Here is a 25,476-nt window from a genome sequence, read left to right as displayed (position 1 = left end):
GGCAAAAAGAGAAATCACTTCTGAGCTTGTAGGGTTCTCTATGACAATAAAGGCAATGAAGGGATGTCCACAAGGAGGAGCTCTTTCACCAGTTTTGTGGTCTTTAGTTGTAGATGATCTACTTGGGAGTCTAGAAGCTGAAGGTTTCGAAGTTGTCGGCTTTGGAGATGACCTTGTCATCATGGTGAGAGGAAAATTTGATAACATAGTTTCGGAAAGAATGCAACAGGCTCTAAGGCTTACCCAATCTTGGTGTAAGAAGGAGGGCTTAAGCATTAATCCGACAAAAATCGTAATTGTCCCTTTCACTAAAAGGAGAAAACTCAACTTAAAGCCTCTCAAGCTTGAGGGAAAGCAAATTTAGTGAACAGGTAAAATTCTTAGGTTTAATTCTGGACGCAAAGCTAAACCGGAATGCACATCTCAACGTAGCGATAAACAAGGCAGTCAGTGCATTGTGGCTATGTTCAAAAACCATCGGAAGGAAATGGGGCTTAAAGCCAAAAATGATAATGTGGATGTAGACATCTATTATAAAACCGAAAGTTACGTTTTAATGCTTCGTCAGTCTGGTGGCCAAAAACAAAGGAGGCTACTGCTGAATCAAAGCTTGCAAAACTTCAACGCCTTGCGTGCATTGCAATAACCGGAGCAATGCGTAGTACTCCATCGAAAGCATTAGACGCAATTCTCAATCTGCTTCCTTTGCATGAATTTGTGCAATTGGAAGCAGAGAGATGTACTCTGAGGCTTAATAAATTTAAAAATGTTTCATTGGATCATTCTGATCACGGGCCCTATTCTCACAGTCACTTCACCTCACCTCACTTATTTGTGGTGTTTCAGGCGGTGATTTTTACGCAATAATTGAATGTGTAAATGTTTGCTTGAGGAGGACATATAAACATGCAAATATTTGCATCTTCTCTGATAGTCAAGCAGCACTGAAGGCACTAAGTGCTTGTAAATGTACTTCTAAAATAGTTTGGGATTGCATTCTTTCTTTACGACGTCTATGTCAAATGAACTCAGTCAATCTGTATTGGGTTCCAGGACACTGCGGCATTGAAGGCAATGAAATAGCAGACGACTTAGCAAAGGAAGGCTCTCAATTTATTGGTCCGGAGCCTTTTTGCGGAATATCAAATTGCGCAATAAAAATGGAACTTAGACGCTGGGAAGAACAAAAAGTGACAGCCAATTGGATGGCAGTCAGAGGATGTAACCAATCCTAAAGATTTATATCTCCAAATGCAAAAACCGCCAAAATGCTCATTGAGCTCAATAAGAGAGCTCTTTGTACATACACTGGCCTAGTAACTGGGCACTGTCCGAGAAGATATCATTTTATAAACATTGGTCGGATTGGTAATGATATCTGTCGCTTTTGCAATCTTGAAAGTGAAACTTCGGAACATCTGTTATGCAGTTGTGGTGCGTTATATACGAGCAGATTTAAATTTCTCGATAAGGGTTGTTTATCTCCCGGTGAGCTTTGGTCTGCTAACCCCGGGAAGGTTATTGGTTTCATAAACCATATCATACCTGACTGGGAACGTGTAACGGCAAATGGCCAATCACTTTTATAATGGTGTTTGGTTTGCCTTACACGTACAGCAAATAAGGATATACTACAAAAGTTCAATTCAATGGACAAAGTAGTCGAAGTCCCCCCTAACAAAAAAAAGTAAGTACGAGTAATCGCACTAATTACATAAAAAGATTTCGATATACATATCTGAGTGGGTTGTATCCACTAGATAACCATCTACCACCCATTGCGCAGTTCTCGAGATAAATTCTGCCAAATTCGTTACCGTTGAACGTTTTTTAATGAAATCATGTGAAAGTTTTTTGGTTAAATTACGCAATATAATTGCTTAAATACGATTGGTTCAAACATTTTCGGTATGGCCGAAAAAACGGCAATTCCTCTGAAGTTTTCAACCGGAAGCTTAGAACCTTTTTTTTATGACTCGGTATAATGTGTTAGATTTTCCATAACTTTGGGAATGAACCTATTGCTATAACGAGGCATTCATTAGGCTATGTATGTAGTGGAACTAATAAATCATCTACAGAATTTTTCAACAAAGAATTTGGAATTCCGTCAGGCCCACTGAACTATACGAAATCATTGCATTGATGTGGAATGCTTACAAGTGGTTGAGAAATTAAAGAACTTAGTTAAATTATCTCCTAGTCTCCTAGCTCCTAGCCTTCACAGATGATCTCAACATCATTACTAGAAACCTTGGGACGTCGGAGGTAATCTACGCAAGACTTAAAACGGAGGCCAGGGGGATAGGGTTCCAAATCAATGCGTCGAAAACCAAATATATGGTAGGAAGAGGCTCTAGAGAAAGCTACGTTTGCCTCCCACGGACAGTGACTATTGACGGCGATGAACTGGATTCGTATATTTGGGATCTCTGGTCAACGCCGAAAATAATACTAGTAAGGAGATTCAACCACGCATTCAAGCTGGTAATCGAGCCTACTTATCTCTCCGCAAGACGCTTCGATCAAGGAGCATTCGCCGGCGCACAAAGCTGACGATGTATTAAACGCTAATCAGACCAGTACGGGGTCCTCTGCGAACGAGTGTCTTTGCTTCTAGAAGATATACGTGTACTTGGCGTATTTTAATGAAAGACGTTGCGGAATATTTAAGGCGGAGTACTAATTGATAGTGGAGAGTGGTGTATTCGTATGAACTACGAGTTGCGGACACTACCTGGAGAGATTCCAATCGTATATCTGGCGAAAGTTGGGAGACTACGGTGGGCCGGCCACGTCGCAAGGATGTCGCACGACTGTGCAGTGAAATCCGTTCTCTTCAAGAACCTTACCGACACCAGGAATAAAGGGGCCGAACGTGCCAGATGGCTCGACAAGGTTTAAGCCGTCTTGCGTGTCGAGACGTCCAACGAATTGGCGACGATAATTTTAGGTTCAGGATCGAGTACAATGGAAAGGAATTCTTGATACAGCAAGAGTCATCCCGGCTGTTGGCTGGTAAAGTAGTAGTAGTAAAATTATATAAATTTGGCTATAAGAGAACATTTGACCGAATAGCAACGAGCATGAAACCAGTTGACCACGTTCCTGGCAGGAAAACAGTGCGGAGGACAGAGATCACGAAGAACTAGGACAATCATTCCGTGCTAAGGACACACGCAAGTTCTACGAGAAGCGTACGAGAAGGGAAATCACAATCGAGTGCGAGAGGATCTATAGGTGTAGGTAGTTCTTCGTTTAACACCTCAATGGTGAGGTTGCAGAAGGAGGCGGATCGGAAGTTATTTAACGAATGCTCATGGAAGATAGAAGTGTTCCAGCACCTGACCTTCACGAGGTCAAACGAGAAATCGGGTTGTTGAAGACCAACAAATAAGACCTGCCCACTAGCAGAGCTATACAAACACTGCTAAAAAACGCCGGCAACGGCTGTTCTCTAGGTCAGCGGTTCCCAACCTTTTTTTGTCCGCGAACCTCGTTACGATATTTGACAAAAAAATGTACCCCCTGTAAAAAAACTCAATTCGTATGATTTTATATGTAACATTTTGTTGAAAAACAGTGACCAAAAGAGGTTATCAGGAACTCTCGTCACCAATTTCCTATGAGTCTCACTCCGGCTCTAGTGACCATCCAGAGGTCGCCCAGTTTCGCCGTCGCAAATCGCTTTCGATTTGGTAAAGCTATCTTGGGTCCCTCTGTTGCTGGTGCTGGTGGGGTTGTTGAACTTTTTTACTTCGCACTGTTGTTCGGCATCATTCGACGCATTTAATTTTAGCCCAATCTTTTTAAACTCCGCTCACAGTCTGCCATAGTTCCGCCATCACAAAGTTCCTGGCTATAACATCAAACTCATCTGCAAAGCCTAGGAGAGGCTACCGTTGCTAAAAATTGTGCCTTTCGTTTCGATGTCCGCTCTTTGAATTACATCATCAAGAGTGATGTTGAAAAGCACACATGATAAGCCGTCACCTTGTCTCAACATTCGCCACAACTGGGAGAGACTCGAGAGTGGGCTCGACCGGCAGTATCGTATGCTGTTTTAAAGTCAATAAAAGTGTGATACTTGGGCACGTTGTGCCCCTGACACTTCTGGAAGTTATGTCCGATGTTAAAAATTTGGTCCGTCCCTATTCAAATGTTTGAGCAATTTTATGACAAACTCCGTAAAAACCCAACTAGCAGCTATTTCCAATATTTATTTTTAATGTCTCTGCTATCTCTATGCTTCCTCACACGAAAGAACGTACAGTTTTTTACTTAAAATGTGAGCATCTGCTTATATTCTTCATCGATCTTTTCAAGGTATGCCCGATCAACTTCCATTTATGCTCCCGAATTCCTGTTTGTACCTGGCGCTGGTGACATCAGCGATGGAAGCTCTGATTTGAGCGTCAAACATTTCGAAGACCCACAAAGGCGCCACCGATCCATTTGTTTATAGTCTTGGTAAACTTCCCGCTGCTCATCCGGTTGTATAGCTATTACGAAATTGGAGGGATTATTAGTGTCGATTTAGCAACGTTGACTATGAGACATACTGCCTTGGAGCTATCGGAGCAATCAATCTTGTTCTTCATATCAGATCATAGTTGAGACAGTATGTCGTCGGCCAATTTACAGTCCTATCATTGCTGCATTGTCAAAGGGTATCAGGGTAATCCACAGTTCGACTTCAATGGTTACAATTAAGAATGTGCTTCAGGTGCTTTCAAGATTTACTTTTTTAAAATCAATAAACAGGCCCTGGAAGTCCTGGAATCCTTTGATTTTCTCCAACAGTTAATACGGAGCGTCGTGATATGATCCACGCATGATCGGCCAGCGCGAAATGTAACTAGCTGCCAGCAGAGAGTAGCGTCAATTTTCTTCTGGGTCCAATTAAGACCTTGCAGAGTATTTTGAAAGTGGCACAAAGCCAGTAAGTGCACTTTAGTCAGCTGATGCACATTTGCACCGATAGTACCATCGTGCTTTGCTGGACTTCATACTTATTATTGCACCTTAAATTTCAGAATTTTTCTCCAGTTGTTTCACATCGTTGATGGGCTACTATCTTAGCCCACTCTTGGTGCCCTCTCAATGCTCACTTTCGCATGTCTCCGCTCATCGATCGTCCTCAATATTTCATCTGAAATTCTGCCGGTGAATGCAGCAATGAATAGAAACAAATTCTTATCTTAATTGCAGTGGTTTGACATCTCTCATCTCACACATCAAATTAAATGGTCCGCCATTACTGCCAAATTTTTCGGGAACCCCCCAAAACTTTTGGCGAACCCCTGGGGGACCGCTGCTCTAGGTTATTTGTAAAATCTGGGAAGAGAAGCTACCGGAGGAGTGGATGGAAGTAGTTGTTTGTCCCATTTAAAAAGAGAGTAATCGACTTGACACCTGGACTCAGCATGATCCTGCTACGGTGACTGTCGTTGATAGCACAAGATATGGACATATCAAGCGAGCTTCAAGGGAGCTTGCGCCACTGTGGACCATATTTTTACCATCCTCAGATTTTGCGGAAATGTCGGGAATATAACGAGCCCTCGTGTCACATCTTTGATTTCAAAGCAGCATACGATACAGTAAATCGACCAGCTATTGCAGATAATGCAAGAACATGGTTTTCCGGATAAACTGACGTTACTGATAGGAACCATAATTGATTTCGTGTACGTCTCGGGGACACTCTTGAGTCCTTCTAGAGGAGGGTTGAAATAAGATGACGGCTTATCTAGACATGCTTTTCAACATCGCTTTTAGGGTGTGATCTGACAAACGACCATCGAAACGAAAGGGAAAGTTTTTGGAAAGGTAGCCAACGCCTAAACCTCGTAGATTACTGCGATCATAGCCATGAACGTTGGGACGGCGAAGGCATCTATGCCAGGCTGAAAGACGGGGCTAGTACGATTGGATAAAAAATAAATGTAATTGAGACCAAATACATGAAAGGAGGCTGACAGAAGATGAGCGTGAGCCTCCCACGGAGGCTTTTTTTGGGTCACCTGCTCAAGACCGCCTTTTGGCGGCCTCTCTTCATTTGAGTAAATAAGTCATATTTTTTAAAATTGGGGTTTTTTATCAGCTAATTCCGATAAAGGATTACAAAAGAAAGCTATCAAAAATTTTTCTCAGGCCGAAAAAAATTTGGGCACCAGAGGGTCAAATGCGACGACTTTTTTACATTTTCTATTAGTTTTGCACAGTCCAGGTTTATCTGGTGCAGAACACTGATAGCATTCTCCATTAACTGAAGTCATTTATGCGTTTATTATCTGTTACGACCCTGTGTTCTTTTATTCGGGTGTTGATTTTACGAGTTTAGCCATATTAGCGCATTTCAACCGTCAGCTTTAGTATCAAAGCAAAAGAATTACAACCGAAATAGCTTATCCAGAATTGTTAAAGATAAATGAAAATTAGGTAAACGTATGTTGCTTGTTTGTTATAAAATAGATCCGTTCTAGGATGCCATCAAGACCAAAAGCGAGAGTGCCCGTATTTTTTCTCGATCGATGAATACATTGTTCAGTAAATTATATTGTCTAACAAATTGCTAATGCATAATATATTCACCTGAAGTAATCACTTCCTGATTTTTACTTCCAATTTATGACGTTCGTTCGCTTCTTCTTGATTACACTTGGATTAGACATGATATAATAGATTATTATGATGTGGCAACGCGCGCCGTGTTTACTTTTTAGTATTTAGAGTTAAAGTTAGTACAGATTAGCTTACTTCTTGGAATCAGTAGAAATCTTCGCCCCTAACATGAGAACGGATGCGGTCAACTACGTTGGATAGTCATGCTTTGATGCTTCATCCGCTCCTAATATACCACTGTTGTATGAAACAATTTATTCCTTTTATAATTAAACAGTTTAGGGAGATCGAATGATCTGCTCGTAGGCTGCAAATATGATTGCAGCCACCTCGACGGAGCGTGTTTTAAGACTGAGCGTCGCATCGGGGCTTCCGGGGGACAGTTTCAGCTCGAGCAGTACCCAAATGTTGTTGGTCAACTTCAGCGACTGGTACAGCATGTCCTGCCCCTCCACGTTGCGCTTGGCAATGGTGAACACATTGTTCGCGGTCATCTTGGCAGCAACCGTATCCGCCGTACCGCTGATACCATGTAAATTGTACTGAATTTCGTTGGCGGCGGGAATCTCCTTCCAGGTGGTCAAAAATACACGCTTGTCTAGTTGCCCATCCTCGACGAACAGGGCGTTACCGTGAACCAGACAAGCGAAATAGAAAATATCTACGTTGTTTTTGATGGCGACTTGAAGATTGTTCAGTGGTTCCATTCGCTGTACGGGACCGGTCGTGCCGATCGCTAGGGAGGTTTCTGCCGTTTGAGAGGGTTGAAGTGGGGCTACTTGTAGTGGGGCACCCGGGACTAAGCCGAAGCTGTTCTTGTTTAGTTGAATGGCAAAACCGGTCATGGCTTGCATTGCTTTGTTGGTGAAAGTCATATCCATGTAAATTTGGCCTGAGCGGCGCGAGAAGGTGCCCTGGATTTCCAGACCCTTGCCTTTATCCGCAGGCAACCAAACGATTTTCGGGATTTGAATCATGTTTGTTGAGGCGGCTGGACCGATTCCGAAGATGTCTCCCAGCAGACCACCGGCACCGGCAGTTGCGGCGGCTGTATTGTTTGTAGTTTCAGCGGCCGGATTTCCTCCTCCCAGCAGGATATCCAGGCCACCGCCGAGCAGATCAACGTTGCTTGTGTTGGCAACGGGCGCGGCCGGTGCTGCCGGGGCCCCAATATCCATCGATAGAAGATCTCCGATGAGAGATTCCTGATTTGGAATGACGGTCGCCTCTGGAACCGCTTCTTCACCAGCGGCTGAAGCCGACCGGTTCGGGAGACTCTTGCGAACTCCAGCGCCACGACCTTCAACGAACGCAGTTGGTGGTTTGTGATAAACACTTGCCAGTGAGCTGATGTGGCAGATTAATTCATCCAGTAGGGTTGGTTCTAGAAGGTCCGTTTCCTCCGAGATGAGAGGTTTATCCGCGAGAACCACTTCTTTTGCGGCGGCTGGATCAGTTGATAGAAGACGCCAGTAGATGAAACCACGATCACGAAGATCCGGATTGTCCGAATCTTGTGTGGCTAACGATAGAACGTGTTGTACCAGTTCTTGGGTGTCAGCCGGGCGTTTGAGGAATAGTTTCACCACCGCTGTGAGCAGCTGCAGTTGAACCTGTGCGTTTTCATCCTGGAAACCTTCCAGGAAACTGTCCAGCAACTCATCCGCATTGTCAATACGTTCGGCATATTCGCCGATGATCCAAACCATGGAAGCTCGAGCCTCCGGCTCGTCCAAAGTGTCCAAATTTTCGCACAAAGTGCTGATAATACTTTCATACTTGTTAGGGTACTTACGGAAGATGTCTTTGATGACGACAATGGCTTCCTGCACGACGTAGTTCACCTTCGTTTGGATGAGATCCAGCAACGTTGAGACGCATCGCTCGGCAGATGGTTCAACCTTGATGGCACAGCGCCCGATAGCACGAACCGCTTTGCGCACAAAGTCTACGTCCACTTCGGTGGCATATTCCTTCAGTTCGCTCAACACTTGAGCGATGTTGCTCTGATTGGCTAACCGTATCATAATGTCCAGCTTTTCCAGTTTTACGTAGATGGGGTCATTGTATTTGACGAAGAATACTTTCATTTCATGTTTCAAAATATCGGGACGTTTTTGAACGATCAGATTGATGTTTCTGAGAGCTACATATTGGACTTCCGGTTCAGAGCTGAGAAGAGTCACCAGCGGTGGTGCTAGTTTTTTCGTGAGCATCGCACAAAAATCACTATCGGAGGCGAGGATCTCCAGCAGCTTCATTAGAACTTTAATGGCACTCAGCACAACTGCAGCGTTTGCGTGAGCCAGACGAGGTGTGATTCGCTCGCAGATAGATTGAGCTTCCCGCTCATCCTTGGGAGTGTAGTTGGCTAGCGAGTCCAGGATAAAAACCTGACCCCACTCGGTACACTCATTCAACGCGGTGAGCAGTTTGTTGATGGTGGCCGAATTCATCTCGACCAGAGGCTGTCCGTTTGCCGATGCTTCGTTGATTTCGCTAAGAGCTGCTACGGCATTGGCCACCACCATCGGGTTAGAGTCGGACAGAAGATCCTTAAGTTGATCCAGAAATCCTTGATCCTCCACCTGGAATGGGGAAACGTTCTGTGAATAATTGAAGGCATTTAAGAATGGTTGCGAATTGCCAAAAACAGTCTAGGTAAGTGCTTACCATCGAACTGGAGATGTCGTACAGCTTGGCCACACAGACGGCAGCCGTCTTGCGCACGTACGGGTCTTCGTCTTTCAAACACTTGCGTAACGGCTCGCACAGATATTCCGTAATCTTGTCCACTCGGATGCAGCCCATCGTGCGAACGGCCAGCGCTCGGATCAACGGATTGGTGTCCTCGCAGTCCTGCAATGCAATGCGAAACGAGACGTATGCAAAGAAACCGGGTGAAAAAAGTAAACGTGCTACTGGAGCCTAGAAACAGTAAAGCGCAAACAGTTTCGCTAGGTAGGTTACGTATATATTTATAGATAAGCCCAACAAGCTCTAACAAACTGCTATTCAATTTGTAGTTAGACCCTAAGATAGGAACGGTGGAATTTGGAAGGATCATATTATAAACTAATTTTAAAACAGTCGCTAAAAGTTTTAGATTTTTTATTTCATCAGATTAAAGAAAACAATTAAAATTGAACGGAATCTTACTTTACAAACTACAAAAGAACATCGCGGCATGCTGTAAGCATACATCGACATAACGCACAACAATTGTTTTGACTACGAGAAGCCTTTTCAGCAAGTTTAGATAGTTTAGACTTTCCATGCAGCTAGCTAGCTATACACTATATTCTACCAGCTAAGTGATTTTCCAATTCTCAACATACCAGTAATGCTTTAACTGACGGGATTTTGGTTTAACATAAGCTAGTTGTTTTTTTAGATTCAATTTACTTTTGTACAAACACGTTCCTGATGTCTTATCATATTTACAGCGAAGCTGGAAGCTTGCGAACATGAACTTTTTTTTACTGGCCGACACCTAGTATCAGCGAAATAATCGTTAAGGGAGAGGGGTACCGGCAGGTACCCCTTCTGCTGGACATAAAACGAACTTACTTCGGAAGCGCACTTGAAAGAGTCAAGTCTAACATATTATGTTTTAGGAGAAATTAATCGTATAAAAAAGAAACGGTATAGATGGTAAAAAACACTAACATCGAAAATAAAAACTCAAGAAACGAAAAACGAACGAAACACGGGGGGGTTCGGGTGAAGGCTAGAAACTCTTTGACTACTTGAGAGTATGATAGAGGCTATTCAAAGGTTCAAACTGAGCGGAGGTAGAGAAAAGTGCTAAAAAACTGCTGCAATAGATTGGAATTTTTGGCTTTTGATCATTACCTTGACGAGTTGAGAATGTGGCAAATCCTTACACAGTTTACATGAGTTATTATAATTTGAAGTTTTGTTTTTATTTTATATTAGTATTAAGAGGCAATGTAACGATAGGAATGGTTAAAACAGTAAAAAATAGTGAAAAATGATAAAAAGAAAAGCAAAAAAAAACAAACAAACGATGGTACAGCTACTAATTGAACCGAGGGAAAATATTTGAGACGTAATCGAGCAAACATTATTAGTAAAGAACTGGAAAAAACAGACACTTTTTGGTGCTAGTTTGAAATTTTGCGTGTTGGAAAACAATATTACACCAAACTCCAAAATACTGACACGAAGCGAATCGAGCGGAAAGGGTCAAACGAATAAAGTTAGCCAAACTATTATTTGTAATACTTTTCATGTCGTGTGGTAAGTGTATCCTTGAATACCGTAACGATAGCATAGCGACTATTCTTTTCAATTTAATGAATTATTTCGTTCGACTGGATAAAAGGCTTGTAAAATAATCTTAGTAAAATATTGTGAACTTAAAGCTTGTTAATCTGCAGAATCAATGCTTGGCTGAACTATTGGATACCAACTAAAGTTAGCTTCTATTTGTTACAGTGAAGTTCAAATCTTCAGGTGCTCGAGGAATTCTAAGTAGATTTAGGTCTGGCTTCAAGAATCCTCCTTGCTCCAGTACCAACGGAAGAATTCAATTTCTAGTGCAAACTTTAAACGATTATATAAATTAAGACATTTCAGCTGGCTCCGCACTCCTTAGAAAGTCCTGTTTAAGAGCGCTGGTGGCTCATCGCCATCGCCTTAAAAATCCAAAAGCTATCACACTTCTCTTACATTCCGTTTTCGAAGCCAGACCTGTTTTTAATCGACAGCTCTTGCAACCAGCTGTTTGCGTACAGAACTTTTGTGACGGTGACGGTACTTTGGTTCTTACTATCGACCATGAGAAGTCGTCCTCCAATCACCTCAAACAAGCGCTCACCAGCTGAATGTACACCATTTTATAAAGCGCACATCCACCGGCTGTAGAGCTTGCCCCGTAATCGACGACCTTTTTAAGGTTCTCTACTAAAGATAGTTGTATCTTTCGTTAGACCTGCTGGGCACATGACCAGCTTAATTCACGACTTGGTCGACTACTCCAGTTTCCATTCATTCCCCATTCAATTTTGTTCCGGCACCAACACTATTTGGACTCTCACATTGTTTGCCAGGTTCCATGTTCTTTGTTTTGATGATGAGACCCAACACCATTGCTTGTAATTTAAAAGCCCAAAAGCCTCGCCCACAGCTTGATGCCAACCGTGTAATCAAGAAACATATGCTAGTTTCATGCTTGATCGTTCGAAAGGGCTTCATCAGTTTCGTCAGCAAACCGTGTTCAAGCATTATTTGTCACAATTCATTTCGTTTGACTGAATCGTACACAGCCTTAAAATTATTAAACACCTGATGAATCTGCAAACTGCAAGTTGCATTCATCAAAGATGTGTCGATGTAGAGTTTTAAATTAAAGATTTTAAATTTCACTATATTACTTCTTACTCCTAGCGGCACAGAACAGAAGTTCACTGTCGTCGGCCAGGGCTACTCGTCGCCAATTCATTGAGCATTTCGATACACGCATGTCGGCTTCAACCTGGTCGAGCCTGGCCTAGCATGATGCAACCCTTTGTTCTTTGTCTCGGTGTGGTTCTTGAGGAGAACTGATTTCATTGCATAATTGTTCGGCACTTTTGCGACGAGGCCGGCCCATCGTAGCCTCCAAACTTTCCTAGTAGTGCCTACAGCTTGTGGTTCATACGCCAAAATAGTCTGCAACGTCTTTCGTTCAAATGCGGCTAGTGCACGTATGTGTTCCGTAGACAAAGTTGCAGCCTCAATTCCGTAGAAAAGTACCGGTCTGATCGATAGTTCCTGATTTCTTATTAATTTCTTTCATCAGCAGACTTACATGATCCCAATGACGATTTAACTTCTTAAAACTAGTGGTCAAGGGTATAAATAGTAAAAAATTAACATAAACAAAAATAAAAACACGTAAAAAAATTTAATTGGATCGGCTGAAGAAGCAGTTGAATCGCTCACGTACAGTTTGGCGCGATAGGTGGCAATCGAATATGGATACTACTTTGTCAAACGTCCCCTGGAGACCGCTGAGGGCTCCGTATTTGCTGTAATTCGTACGGCGGAGAGCGGAGTAACATCCTCAGTAACAGCATAGCAGGGCTCTAGACTGCACATTGAGGTCGAGTCGCTTAAGAACTTGGGGGTAGTCTATTTTTTCTCTAGCAGGGCTTTAGATGTATCTCTCCCTGTGGAAAGAGTATCCAGGTGGATCAGTAGACATCGGTTTTCGTAGCTCGGTAAGTGGTAAGGATTTCGTCAGGGCAACCGAAGAGGCAGGAAGCGACGGATTCGATTCGTTCAGAACTGTTGTGGTAGTTCGGCCTCCAGACTGCAGAGTCGATCTGACCAGGGAACAGTATAATGCTTTTAAACAGTAGACAACAGTGAAATATTTGGCGATCCGAAAAGTGAATTCTAGCGTCCTGAAGGATTTGTTAACGATATACGATGTATGCTGTGTGAATCGAAGATAAAATCTAGATCTTTGATCGACACGCTATGTGTAATTAAAGATAACAGCATCTTTTTTCCGAAAAAGGATATTATTATTGAGAAATTTACAACCATTCTCTTTAAGGTACACCGAACACCGAAGACATTCAGCTGGTTTTGGAGTGCGTGGCAATCTTCAGTTGAGCGGATACGGAAAAATATTTTTAGATGGGCATATAATAATCGTGGTCTTTCAAGCACGTAAACCTCGTAGTTGAAATAGAGCAGGAATACGAGCGGTCCGAGATGACAACCCTGCGGAATACCTGAGGTGACACAGAATGAACTGGATCTGCATTCGCCGATGGCAACCATCATCTGACGATCAGTTAGATAAGAGTGAAACCAACCAACCCGGAAACTGTTCAACCAGGCCAAACGGACACAACAGTGGGAAGCATATAAGCAAACCCTCACTGCTTATAATAAGGAAATACGGAGATCAAAGAGGATACACTGGAGGCATACATGTGAGAACATTGAAAACACTCCAGCAACAGCAAGATTGCAGAAAATTCTCGCTAAAGATCAATCAAATGGGTTAGGTACCTTGAAAAAAGAGGATGGCTCTTTTACTAAATCTACTAAAGAAACATTAGAGCTAATGATGAAAGCACATTTTCCCTGCTCAGTCATTAACTCATACGAAGACCAAAGTACACCGGCATTGAGAACTGTAACTCTTGAAACCAGGACAGACATTCATGAAACAGTGAATGAAATAACTGGGCTAGACAGAAACAGGAATGATGCTTGCACTTTGGCCAAAAATTTTTTTACGAGAAGCAAAGTGGAATGGGCGATTGACTCCTTTGAACCCTTCAAATCACCGTGTAGGGATGGAATCTTTCCTGTACTACTACAGAAGGGCAAGGCGTTTTTAACACCTACTCTGACAAACCTTTATCAGTCCAGCCTGATACTAGGCCATATTCCAGCGGCATGGCGACAAGTGCGGGTCACTTTTATCCCGAAGGCCAATAAAAAGGACAAGACTTCACCAAAGTCCTTTAGGCCGATAAGCCTTTCGTCTGTTCTGCTGAAAATAATGGAAAAAATACTTGATGAGCATATAAAATCATCATATTTAGTTAAAAACCCTCTGAGCAAATATCAATTTGCATATCTAGAAGGTAAATCTTCAGTAACAGCATTACATACGGTTGTAAGGAAACTAGAAAAGTCTTTTGAAGCGAAAGAAATATCACTAGCAGCCTTCCTAGATATAGAAGGCGCATTTGATAACTCATCCCATAGTTCAATGATTGCGGCTATGATGAAACGTGGCTTCGATGTATCCGTTATCCACTGGATTGGCGAAATGTTATCAAAACGAGATATATCAGCAAAACTTGAAAGTACATCCATTAGCGTTAGAGCAATGAAAGGGTGTCCACAAGGAGGCGTAATATTACCTCTATTGTGGTCTTTAATAGTTGGTGATCTTCTTCAACAGTTGACAGCCTTAGGCTTTAAAATAATTGGCTTCGCAGATGATATAGTCGTAATTGTTCGTGGGAAATTTGATTCTATCATCGCTGACCGAATGCAAATTGCTTTGAATTTTATTTCATCATGGTGTGATAGGCAGGGCCTCAACATTGATGCCAATAAAACTACTATCATACCATTTACGAGAAGGAAAAAAGTTACATTGAGTAACATAAGTTTGAAAGGAACACTCTTGAAACTTTCAGACACTGTTAAATACCTTGGAGTATTTCTTGACAAACAACTCAATTGCAATACACATCTAGAGCAAGCTGTAAACAAAGCTACAAATGCTCTATGGATATGTAAAAGAACTTTTGGTAAGCAGTGGATCTATTCGGCTATTGTGAAACCCAGGATTACCTATGCCTCGTTGGTCTGGTGGCCAAAAACAAGAGAGAAAGCTACTCAGAAAAAGCTAGAAAGACTTCAAAGACTAGCCACTCTCTCAATAACAGGTGCAATGAGAAGTACACCGTCGAAGGCATTGGATGCTTTACTTTATATGCTTCCACTGCATCAGTTCATACAATTAGAAGCTGAAAAGAGTGCTCTGAGGGTCAAAAGATCTATGAACCTCTTTGATGGTGATCTTACAGGTCATCTCAGTATTCTAAAGACTATTAGTATTAATCCTCTGGTAATCAATAATGAAGACTGGATGCCGAAAAAATACAACTTTGATCGAATTTTTCGTGTATTTGAGCCTAGGCGTGATTCCTGGGAAGACGGTGGTCCCGATCTTCGCCAAGGCTCGACGGTTTTTTACACAGATGGTTCAAAAATGGACAACCAAGTGGGGGCAGGAGTAACTGGCCCAGGAATAGACGTGTCAATTTCTATGGGTAGATGGCCAACTGTATTCCAAGCTGAAATTCAAGCAATTCTAGAGTGTTCTACTGTGTGCTTGCGCAGAAACTATAGACATTCAAATATATGCATCATGTCCGACAGCCAAGCAGCTCTAAACGCTCTAAAGTCGGCGACATGCACATCAAAACACGTCTGGGAATGTATTCAATCACTCCAAAAATTATCTTGCCGTAACCAAGTCAACTTATATTGGGTCCCAGGTCACTGTGGAATTGATTGAAATGAGAGGGCTGATGCGCTTGCAAGACTCGGATCTTCTCATCAATTTATAGGACCTGAGCCCTTTTGCGGCCTATCTGCTTCTGCCTTAAAAATGGAGCTGAAGGCATGGGAATGTAGGAAAGTGGAATCAAATTGAAATAACACTTTCAATGCTAGGCAGTCGAAACGGTTTATCTCTCCAAACATTTCTATGACTCGCAAAATATTGGAGCTTTCAAAGAAAGATCTAAGCATTTATACTGGTCTTATAACAGGACATTGTCCGAGCAGCTATCATCTGAAGCTTATGGGAAAACTTCAAGATAATATATGTCGCTTATGTGGCATAGAAAAAGAAGACTCGGAATACCTGTTATGCCGATGTCCGGCAATTCTCAATAAAAGATTAAGGTTCTTCGAAAGAGGGCTATTAGAACCCTTTGATATTTGGAGAACAATTCCCAGTACGGTAGTGCACTTTATCCGAAATGTATTACCGGACTGGACAAATGCTATTAGTCAAACAACGACGGTTGCTTCTAATAGTGGTGCGTCATCTTGACAACATAGCTATAGTAAAATGGGGGATATATCACAATAGATCAAACAAATGGTCGCAGTGATAAAAATACCCAACATGGAAAAAAACGGAATTCCGCTTATCTCAAGTCTTTCTAGCGATTGCGATTACGTGGTTGAGCTTATCAAAGCCGGTTGTTATGACGTCGGACAACTTTAGAGACATGTTGTCGATGATGTGCGTAGTAAGGCACAGCAAATTGGTTGTGGTGGATCGATCAGAGAGGAACCCATGCTGATCCGCGCTCAAATATTGCGTACAATGTGAAAAAAGTGGCTCTAAGACGAAGAGCATTGAAAAGTAGGCCCCGATTTTTAGCTTAAATGGGGCGTTGAATCTCCTTACTCGTGTTATTGTCGGTGGTGACCACTTCCATTAATCGTCGTCAATAGTCACTGACCGTGAGAGGCGAACTTTGTTTTCTCTGGAACCATATTTAGTTATTGACGCATTGATTTGTAATCCAATTCTAGCCTCTGGATCACACCTTCAGTGAAGTTAGTCCATCCCCATACCGCCACCCTCTGCGCGATTCGAACGGACTCGAGAGTGCCCCCGAAAGACGTACGTGGCACATCGCTCGCTCAGTGTAATGCCGCGGTAAGTATAACAATCGGGCCGACTCCATCCACTCATCTGGTAGTTTCTCCTCCTTCCAAATCCTTGAGATTACCCGATGAAATGTCGCTGCGAGGGTGATTTTTTGGGGCCATTTTTGTAGAGCTCTGCATGGAGTCTGTCTTTTCTGGCAGCTCTATTATTCTTCAGCTGACCGGTTCCGTTTCCTGTTTCCTGTCCTTCTCCTCCCTGCATATATCAGGCTTCGTTGTGTATCCTTAACGCGATTCGTTCACCCTATCATAATAAAATTTGCGCGTTTCGTCAGTCCGAAATAGTTATTCTAGCTCTTCGCGATCTCTGTCCTCTTTCAGACACTTTTTTCTCCTTAGGATCGTGGGCAACTCCTTCCGCGCTCGTCGATACTGGGTCAAATTATCCCTTGTGGTAATGCTTAAATAGTTTTTCCAAACTCTTTTTTCCTCTCCATCCTATGCTGGCATTCTCGTCAAACCAGATATTTCGTGTACTTGAGGGCCGGAAGAGAGCGGTTTTGTCGCGGGGAATGGTGTAAATTGAACTGGCTCATTGCGTGCATTGCCAAATGCCAAACCGATTTCCTGCAGCTACACTATTGATGTTATTGAGTTACGTTAAGTGGACCGAGTTAGTGATCTTGGCGTCTTACTGGACACAAAACTGACGTTTAACTTGCATCGTGAATTAATCATCTCTAAAGCATCTCGGCAGCTTGGAAACATATTTAAGATTGGATGAAATTTTGAGGATTTCCACTGTCCAAAATGTATTGCGCCGAGTTCGCCCGCTGTTGGATAATTGTAGTTTGGCGAGGTTCCCTAAGTAGCTAACTTGGAACATACGAACCGTTGCTTTTCAAGAGATGGTTTCAAGAGAAGAGTTTGTTAAATTTCGGTGAACCAACGTATTTGTTTGCGCGCAAGCTACGTTGTTTTAATTTCATTTAACTTATGTTTTATCCAGGTAGACAAATTCAAGGTCAGATGAATTATCCCAAATAAATATAAATGTAAACTGGGCTTCCCAGTCGCTGTATGTTTGAATCTCGACTGGGAGAGGCTGTAAGAGTTAACGGGATCGAGTTAATAGCCCCGCAATTGTCCTGTACTCTAACAGCTGGTTGCGAAGTCTGTCGAAATAAAAACAGTTCATATTCCGAATGTGAAATGTAGCATCAAGGCTTCGCTTTGCTTAGGTTCTAAATTTTTTTTAAAATCGCGTAAAAAGCAACTTTTTTAGTCAATGCAATGCCCATAATTCAGTTTTTAAAAATGAGAATCCATGAAAATATAAAAAAACGAATATTTTCAACCATTCTGCGAACGAAAACCATACCAGAGGAATTAAGGATTCCTCCCAAAAATAGTTTATTTTTAACATCGATAGATTGAAAAAAAAAAAATCTCCACCGTATTGCTCGTTGATGCGCAGCATTCTACAGTATGCTTCCGTTGTTTAGTGCCCGCATTAACTATGTAACGCAACCTATCTGAAATCGTGCGATTACAGATAAAATTCTACCACTTCGCGTTCTCCCTATGTAAGCTCGGTGTTAGCTAATCAACTTAGATTTGTTATCGGTTATTCAGCAATCACCATAGGACGTCCGTGTACGACTTAATACCGACAAATATTGTTCCAGCATTACTGGAACAGACATTGAGCAATGAACCTTAGCTTATCATAAGCATGTTACACCTGCCGATATAAGCAGAGAAAATGTGACGGCACCACTCATTTCCTCATTCAGGGAATCGCGGTACGTAACACAAGCCGGCATGGACGCACGATATTGATTGATCACTTGATGCGACAATCCTCCAATTCATAGTTCACAACAAAAATATTCGCCCACTGTAAGTTTGTTTTGATCGAATCCCATAGAGATAGAAAAAGAATAGATCGTTTACAGATGCGCATAGAAATCAATTAACGCGGTGGTAAAACGTGGACTATTAATTAATTTTAATTATAGCAATTCATATTGATTTGCGCTTGCAGCAGTACCAAGCCCCATCGTCCGTTAGGAATGGAACAAAACTGTGCATAACGCTGATGCTGGGTCGACGAAAAAAAAAAAATGAAATGCATTCGAATTCATTATGTGTCACGCCAGACCGCCTGGCGGTGCACATTTCTTGGCACCGTTTCCTGAAGGTTACTTGCTACTGAAGATTATTTATTTTTGAGACAAGAAATCGTTAAAAAAAAAAAAGAAGAACCTCGACTCGACTCGGTGAAATGATAGAGAAACTGAGCTAAAACGAGCTAAACTGGCCTATCATCTATGCAAAACAGAAATAAATGGTAGCAAAAAGGAAAACTAAACCAATAGAGATAATAGATCGATGATTGTAAAAATGAATCGAAAATCTTAGTGAACGCCAAAAGGGAGTTTTTTTTTTTTGGCGGAACGGAAATTAACATTGGAACACTTTGGTGCTTACCTTAACGAATGTGTTAACGGCCATGATGGCCATATCCGGCTGTGATTTGGCGTAGTTCATCAGATACAGATAGACCAGCTTCTTTAGCTCCAGGTTGTCCGTCTGCATACAGTTGACGACATCGGGAAACAGTGCCGATACGTCCTTGCCAACCGTCATGCTGGCAATGACCTAGAAACAAAAAAGTAATGCATTACCACTGCAGCCGGAGAACCATTCCATTCGAGGGCATTGTCATCATGAGTGATACCTTTTTGACTGCTTCCTTTTTCTTTTCCTTCTTGTCATTGTTCAGCTCGGATTTCAGCTCGAATATCTCACCCTTTTTGGTGGTGGTAAAGTACTTGGAATCGGTCATCCCTGGCGAATCGAAAATGCGAAGTCTGCAAAAGAAATTAAATCGAACTGTAGTCCGTGTTGGCAGGTAAAGTTTCTCACGATTTCCACGATATCTACTGTATGGGAGCGATCGGAATCATCGTCATCGTAGCAGCTCCAGGAGCTTATGCCAACAAAAAAACAGAGAATAGGAACGGTGATGTCTCCCACCACACTGCGGAGAATACTGCGTGCACTCGTATCGATGAGCGGCCAAACGAATACTAAACAGATTGAACTCGTCGAGTAAAAGAAAATTTTGGTCCTACGCGATGGGGTGTAACACGTTTTTGTTCCCGTATAGTGAAGAGAATACACTAGCGAACGTAGCAGTTTCCCATACGCTTCGCTGCTGATGGGATTCACGACGCGAATGTTTTTATTCTATGCTGCACAAGTGCAGCAAGCAAAGTAACTGATGGGTACTGCTTGATGCAGTTGCGGAAGCTCTGCCTGTGGGGTCCAAACACGAGAGGGAAATCGCGAGAGCGCTCTAGCTTTATCGCGGGGAAGCGTGAGAAATGTTTCGTATCGATTAAGTGGAATGCATGTACGGTTGCCAGATGATAAGAATTTAGTAGCAGGGTTTGGGAGGAGTGCAATATTCTTTTTTGGGGCACAAAGCAAAAACGACTGCTTGATGTGATAACGTTGTATTGATAAAAAGTGATAAAAAGGCTTGTTTTAAGCTGTACTGAAATTGATAACAGTGGTATGCATTATATGATATTCAACCGTAAAAATGTGCAAGCAAATAAGTTTCAATTATGGTAAAAATACTTAGTAATATGCATTGTATTCTTTTTAACACGTTTAAATATTTTTAATGTAGGACTACGTCTTACGAGAAGGTGAGACGTCAATTTGAAAATACAGACGTTACGAAAAGTTGCTAGGTTTTGAGCACTAATAAACAACTCAGTGATTGCCTAACCGCTTTTTGTTTTCCCGAAAATCAGGTTAACACGTATAAGTATCTGGCAGTCAGTTTGTCCGATGGAGAGACGTTTCTCGGGAAACGTCTTGCAAGTTTTGCTCACTGCAAACGTCTTTGTTTGGTGCGCAATAAAAAATCTGGCATAATCGCAACCGTGCCTTTAATGAAGAGTACATTGATTTTTTTCGTTTTGAAAAATTTAGTTGAAATCTTTGAGGTCACTTTATATAAATATATTTTCACGAAACACATCTTTCCTTTCGATCCAATGTAGCTCTGATCAGTCGCATCAGTTCATCGGGAAAATCGTTCGTGCATTATCTACCATTGCTGGTCGCGGTCGACTGTATTGTATGCTGCTTTGAAATCAATAAAGATAAGATGCGTGGGCACGTTCTACTCCCGACATTTTTGCAAGATATGTCGGATGGTGAAAATTTGGTTCGCAGCGGCGCGAGCTCTGATCAAGCTCGCCTGATAATTAGCTACAAATATTGTGCTATCGGTGACAGCCGACGTAACAGGATATGAGAGAGTACCTTATAGGTGTATCGACAGATTAAAAAAAAAATTCCTGAAATGGTGAATGTCCCTCTGAGTTAAAACCTCTCTAATAAAAAAAAAATCCCTGAAATTTCCTCCCTGAGAATTCCAGTTTTTTCCAGATTCCAGGTAGTAGACATGCTGTCCTAGTAGTCGGTCTTTATCGGCAACTCGATTCATTTTTGGAAGCATAATTCCTCGTTTATTTACTTGAAGGTTAGGCTTTTCAGATGTTAGATACTGTTTCGCCTACTTTGGTTATATTGTTAAGACAAACCTCGCATTTGGGTATGGTCAAATGATTCCCCTTTTTGTTTTAGTACATGCTTACATTTGGTCAAGTCTCTAAGAGATTACCTTTTAAAGAAACGCGTGTATCCATCTATAGAACAGACAAGATTCCCGTGATATCCGTACTATAATTTAAGCCAAACTATCCTCAGTATTTAAATTATTGCTTTCCAGGAATGCCTGGACCTGACCTAAATAAAAGCATTGTACATTCAATTTGGCAACCCCAAATTGCGCAAGCGTTTTCCTAATAGTAATTCAATTTAATTACAAAATTTGTTTGTTTAGGAATTTTACATCAACATTAACGAGTTTTTGTCTATCTTTGTAAAATTCCACTAACATTGAGAAGATTTTTCGAAATAGACACCGATTAGGCCTGTAATAGAAGATTAATAAACAAACGAACAAATATGTATAAAGTAAAATTAAAAGGAAACCTTTTTGAATTATTTAAAAAAAATTGATTGACGCGTATCAGAGAAATTTGAGCCCCTACACTATACTGTCTAACCTTATATTAGATAATTCGACGAAAAAGCGGTAGACGCTAGATGGTCCGTAGAAAAACACTCTTCACATACAAAAATAATTGGCAATATTTGGATAGTAAACCACAATTGAATTATTGAATTTTTTGTTATCAGCAATTTTTCAACTAAATGCAACAACAATAAACCAATTTAGCTTGTTTCCACAGTAAGCATAGAAGAAATCTGACGATAAACACCAGTAATAACATGCAATATTTATTATCGTGGGAGGATCACACTGCCCGCCAGCACCAGCCACCGCTAATGATGACGGTTCTGGCCAGCCATCAGCGCTTTTAATGATGATGTGGTTGGGCGAAAAATCGATTTCGATTCCGTTCGCGTATCCACTGGCAGCAAATGTTTTACACGTTATTCATCCTAATTTTCACGTTTCCACAGAAGATTTAACACTCTCTCCAGACAGTTTCACTTCAAAATCGGTTTGATTATGTTTTTGCACAATTTTAACTAGAAATTACAGTGAAAAACCTACTTTTTATTAAACGAAAATACGCCCGACAGCTTCTTTTATGTCACCACTTTTCGATTTGTGACGTTTGATCGTGATGGTGTTGGTTTTTGACACTGCCGTGTTGCCGAGGGAATCGACGGCGGATTGCGAATACGTGCACTGAAAAAAAGTCCACTATGAATAAACAACAATTTTCGGGTACTTTTTCATTTCGACGTATCTGACAATGAGAGATTCTCTTCGCGTCCCCTCTTTTCCGCTTTTTACGGCGATACTAAAGAGTATTGATAGGCGATACTAAAAGAAAGGAGTCACTAGGTAGCCAAATGATTTGAAAATTTTCTTTTCAATCCTTTAGTTTCGCCGTAAAATCGGAAGAGAGGAGGAGACACGAAAAGATTCTCTCATTGCCGGATACGTCGAAATGAAAAAGTATCCAAGAATTCTGGCTTTAGTTTTCAAAAAGTCGCATAATCAATCCTTTTGCATGCATTATGCGACCTTTTGAAAACTAATGCGAGAATTCTGGCTTTAGTTTTCAGAAGGTCGCATAATGCATGTAATAGGGTTGATTGATTGGTAGTTCTGAAAACTAAAGCCAGAAATGCGATCGATATCAAAACAATTATTCAAGGTAAAATTGAACTTTTGTCAGAGTGCGCGCACTTGTCGCAGCTTGCAAGAAAAATCCAGATATTGCGGTTATTTTGACAGTTGAACCAAACCACCTAAAGATAACTGCATGATTTATTATAGTAACTTAGTATTTGAAAATTTACCAGATCAATTATTTTCCGTCAAAAACACGCTACAAAACTAATATTTTGTCGAGCCACAAACCAGAAAACCTAAATTTTAAGTTTGCGGTTTCTAAGCATTCCCAAGAAACATTTGTGTTGATAAAAGCTTATCAAGCGTTTGTTACCCGATAATTTTTTTTTTTTTTTTTTTTTTTTTTAATTCTATATTAGAGAGGTTTTCAGCCTGCGGCTGGTTCGCCTCTCACCCGATAATTAACTACACAACGTATGAATAATAATCTACTATTAAACACAACTTTTTGTTGGGTTCGACACTCCTCTACTTTCAGTCAATACTAAATGTAGTACAATGTTGTTGTAATTTAATACAGAAGTAGCATCATAATACTACAAATTACTAAAATTTAACTTGACATTTAAATTGGGCTGTAAATAGGAATGAAATTGGACCACATTGAATATGAAATCGAACTTAATTGAACTTGAAATTTTACTTAAAATTGAGCTTGAAGTTGGATTTGAAATCAGACTTTTATTTAGAATTAGACTTGAAGTTGGACTTGAGTTGTATTTGTGGATTTCTAGTTGAAATTAGAATTAAAAATCAGAAAGGTTATTTACAAGACACGACCGCTTATAGGTGACGCAGGACTGCGTAAGTCTCTTTGTGGCGATAGTAGCATGTATCCATGCATGTAATAATTCGATTCTTCATGTATAAATGCTACATGCAGCATATATAGGGTTTGTTGAGACTGCAGGTTGAGAATATTCAATTATTTTCGAATGAATGTTAATAGCGCCTCAAATCTTACTTCAATATCAAACATTATTTAGTTTGACATAGCTAGACATAGGATACGGGAGCAATATTCAGGAATTACGTTGAAACTATATTCATTCGAGACAAGATTTTTATGCCAGTTGATAGAATAAAATTTACTGAATATCGACGTGTATTTTGGTCTTAATGAAACGCTACTGAATTTGAGTTATGGTCGCGAGAAATGATGAAGTCGCTGCGGCTAAATTGGGCCCATTTTCTATAGTGATGTCTGTATTTTTTAAATCCGACCGGCCGAAATAGCCTGCACAAGAATTAGATGCTTTTCAAAAACGGATCAAAAGAGAGACCGATGGATAACGTGTCGGTATTGCCTAGATACCGGCTCATTGAAGATAACTAATTTTGCAGTGACAACAGCTTGCTGCTGGTGCTAGTGTATCATTGAATCGTACTTATACACTACCACCAGAAGCAAGTGAATGTCACTCAAATACTAGCTATGTCAAGATGATAGAAGAGTTTCAGGCGCAACTTCATCACATGTTGGTAGTAGTGTATATAGAGCACCATATGCTGAAATTAAAAACAAAATGTTGCAGATTGCTAGTGAATGAAAATTGATTTATATTTCCATATCAGAGGGGAATTTTTGTGTTCTTCCGTGATAAAAAGAAGTAAAATTGTTTTGTGACACCATATTCACAGCTGTTTAGTTGCTATAATAAGTAAGCGTGATCATAATTGTGTGTTTTCCAAACCATCACCAAGAGCGGATACGCGTAAGCGGTTGCTGCTGGTTTTATCAGCCTGATTACGTGCCAGTGGAAAAACAGTGGTTTTGATATTTATTGAATAAATTTTAGCAAATTGCTTATTGTGCTTTACATCAATTTTACGAGTTCTACGCAAATTCGTTTTTTAATAAAAATTATCCTGTACTTACTAAATACAATGAAAATTTGCTTGTCAAGCAAGGAGGGATGCATTGGGGAGGCAATAACGAAAAACTGATTACTAAATTACTAAATTGCAAACATGTGTGGGAAACGCAGAAAATAACCACGCTAATAATTTTCGAGTGGGACTCTAAATAGGTGGAAACTCCGCAATACATTTTTATGAAAATAGTTATAACACATTAAAGCTTATGAGTGCTACATTCGTTTCAGTATTGCTATATAGCGGCAAAGTTTTTATTTGGGAAAGCGCAGCAAAAAAAGGTAATGTTTGCCGAATTTAGTAGCGTGCTGAAAATACCCTCCCGTACCCTATATATATTTATGTATTTGATTTGATGATACCAAAAAATTGTTATGCTAAAATGGTTTGGTTGTGATGCAGGTTGAGAAATCCAAATTTTTGCAAGTCGATAATTTTTTACAGCGCTTCATTCATTCTCATGATTGAAAGCTACTAAATAAGTTAAAGTTATTTGCAAAATGTTTTATACTACCTTACTGCCTTATACTGAG

The 25,476-nt window shown here is 40.9% G+C and overlaps 1 protein-coding gene across 2 annotated transcripts; it reads right to left on the bottom strand.

Annotated features, from left to right (window-relative positions):
- Positions 1–6,534: 6,534 nt before the first annotated feature.
- LOC128741278 (AP-1 complex subunit beta-1) lies at positions 6,535–22,532 on the bottom strand. Of its 2 annotated transcripts, none has more exons than XM_053836971.1 (5): positions 22,478–22,532; positions 19,550–19,682; positions 19,300–19,470; positions 9,301–9,486; positions 6,535–9,233 (listed from the first exon to the last, which is right to left on the bottom strand). In XM_053836971.1, exons 2-5 carry the CDS (start codon positions 19,655–19,657, stop codon positions 6,906–6,908), a joined length of 2,793 nt encoding a protein of 930 aa, XP_053692946.1. In that variant the 5' UTR covers positions 19,658–19,682; positions 22,478–22,532; the 3' UTR covers positions 6,535–6,905. The 2 variants fall into 2 exon arrangements, with proteins under 2 accessions (XP_053692946.1, XP_053692947.1); XM_053836972.1 differs by having other exon boundaries at positions 6,535–9,215.
- Between the last annotated feature and the right edge of the window lie 2,944 nt (positions 22,533–25,476).

Source organism: Sabethes cyaneus, chromosome 3 (assembly GCF_943734655.1).
Source record: "Sabethes cyaneus chromosome 3, idSabCyanKW18_F2, whole genome shotgun sequence".
NCBI lineage: Eukaryota > Metazoa > Arthropoda > Insecta > Diptera > Culicidae > Sabethes > Sabethes cyaneus.
The sequence above is the reverse complement of the archived record's forward strand: the minus strand, read 5'-3'. Positions and strand labels throughout refer to the sequence as shown.

Excerpts from the sequence above, each read along its gene's own strand:
- LOC128741278 (XM_053836971.1), bottom strand. The coding sequence starts at position 19,657 with ATGACCGATTCCAAGTACTTTACCACCACCAAAAAGGGTGAGATATTC. Across the intron at positions 19,471-19,549 it reads AAAAGGAAGCAGTCAAAAAG|GTCATTGCCAGCATGACGGT; the intron begins GTATCACTCATG and ends TTTTGTTTCTAG. Across the intron at positions 9,234-9,300 it reads ACGACATCTCCAGTTCGATG|AACGTTTCCCCATTCCAGGT; the intron begins GTAAGCACTTAC and ends AATTATTCACAG.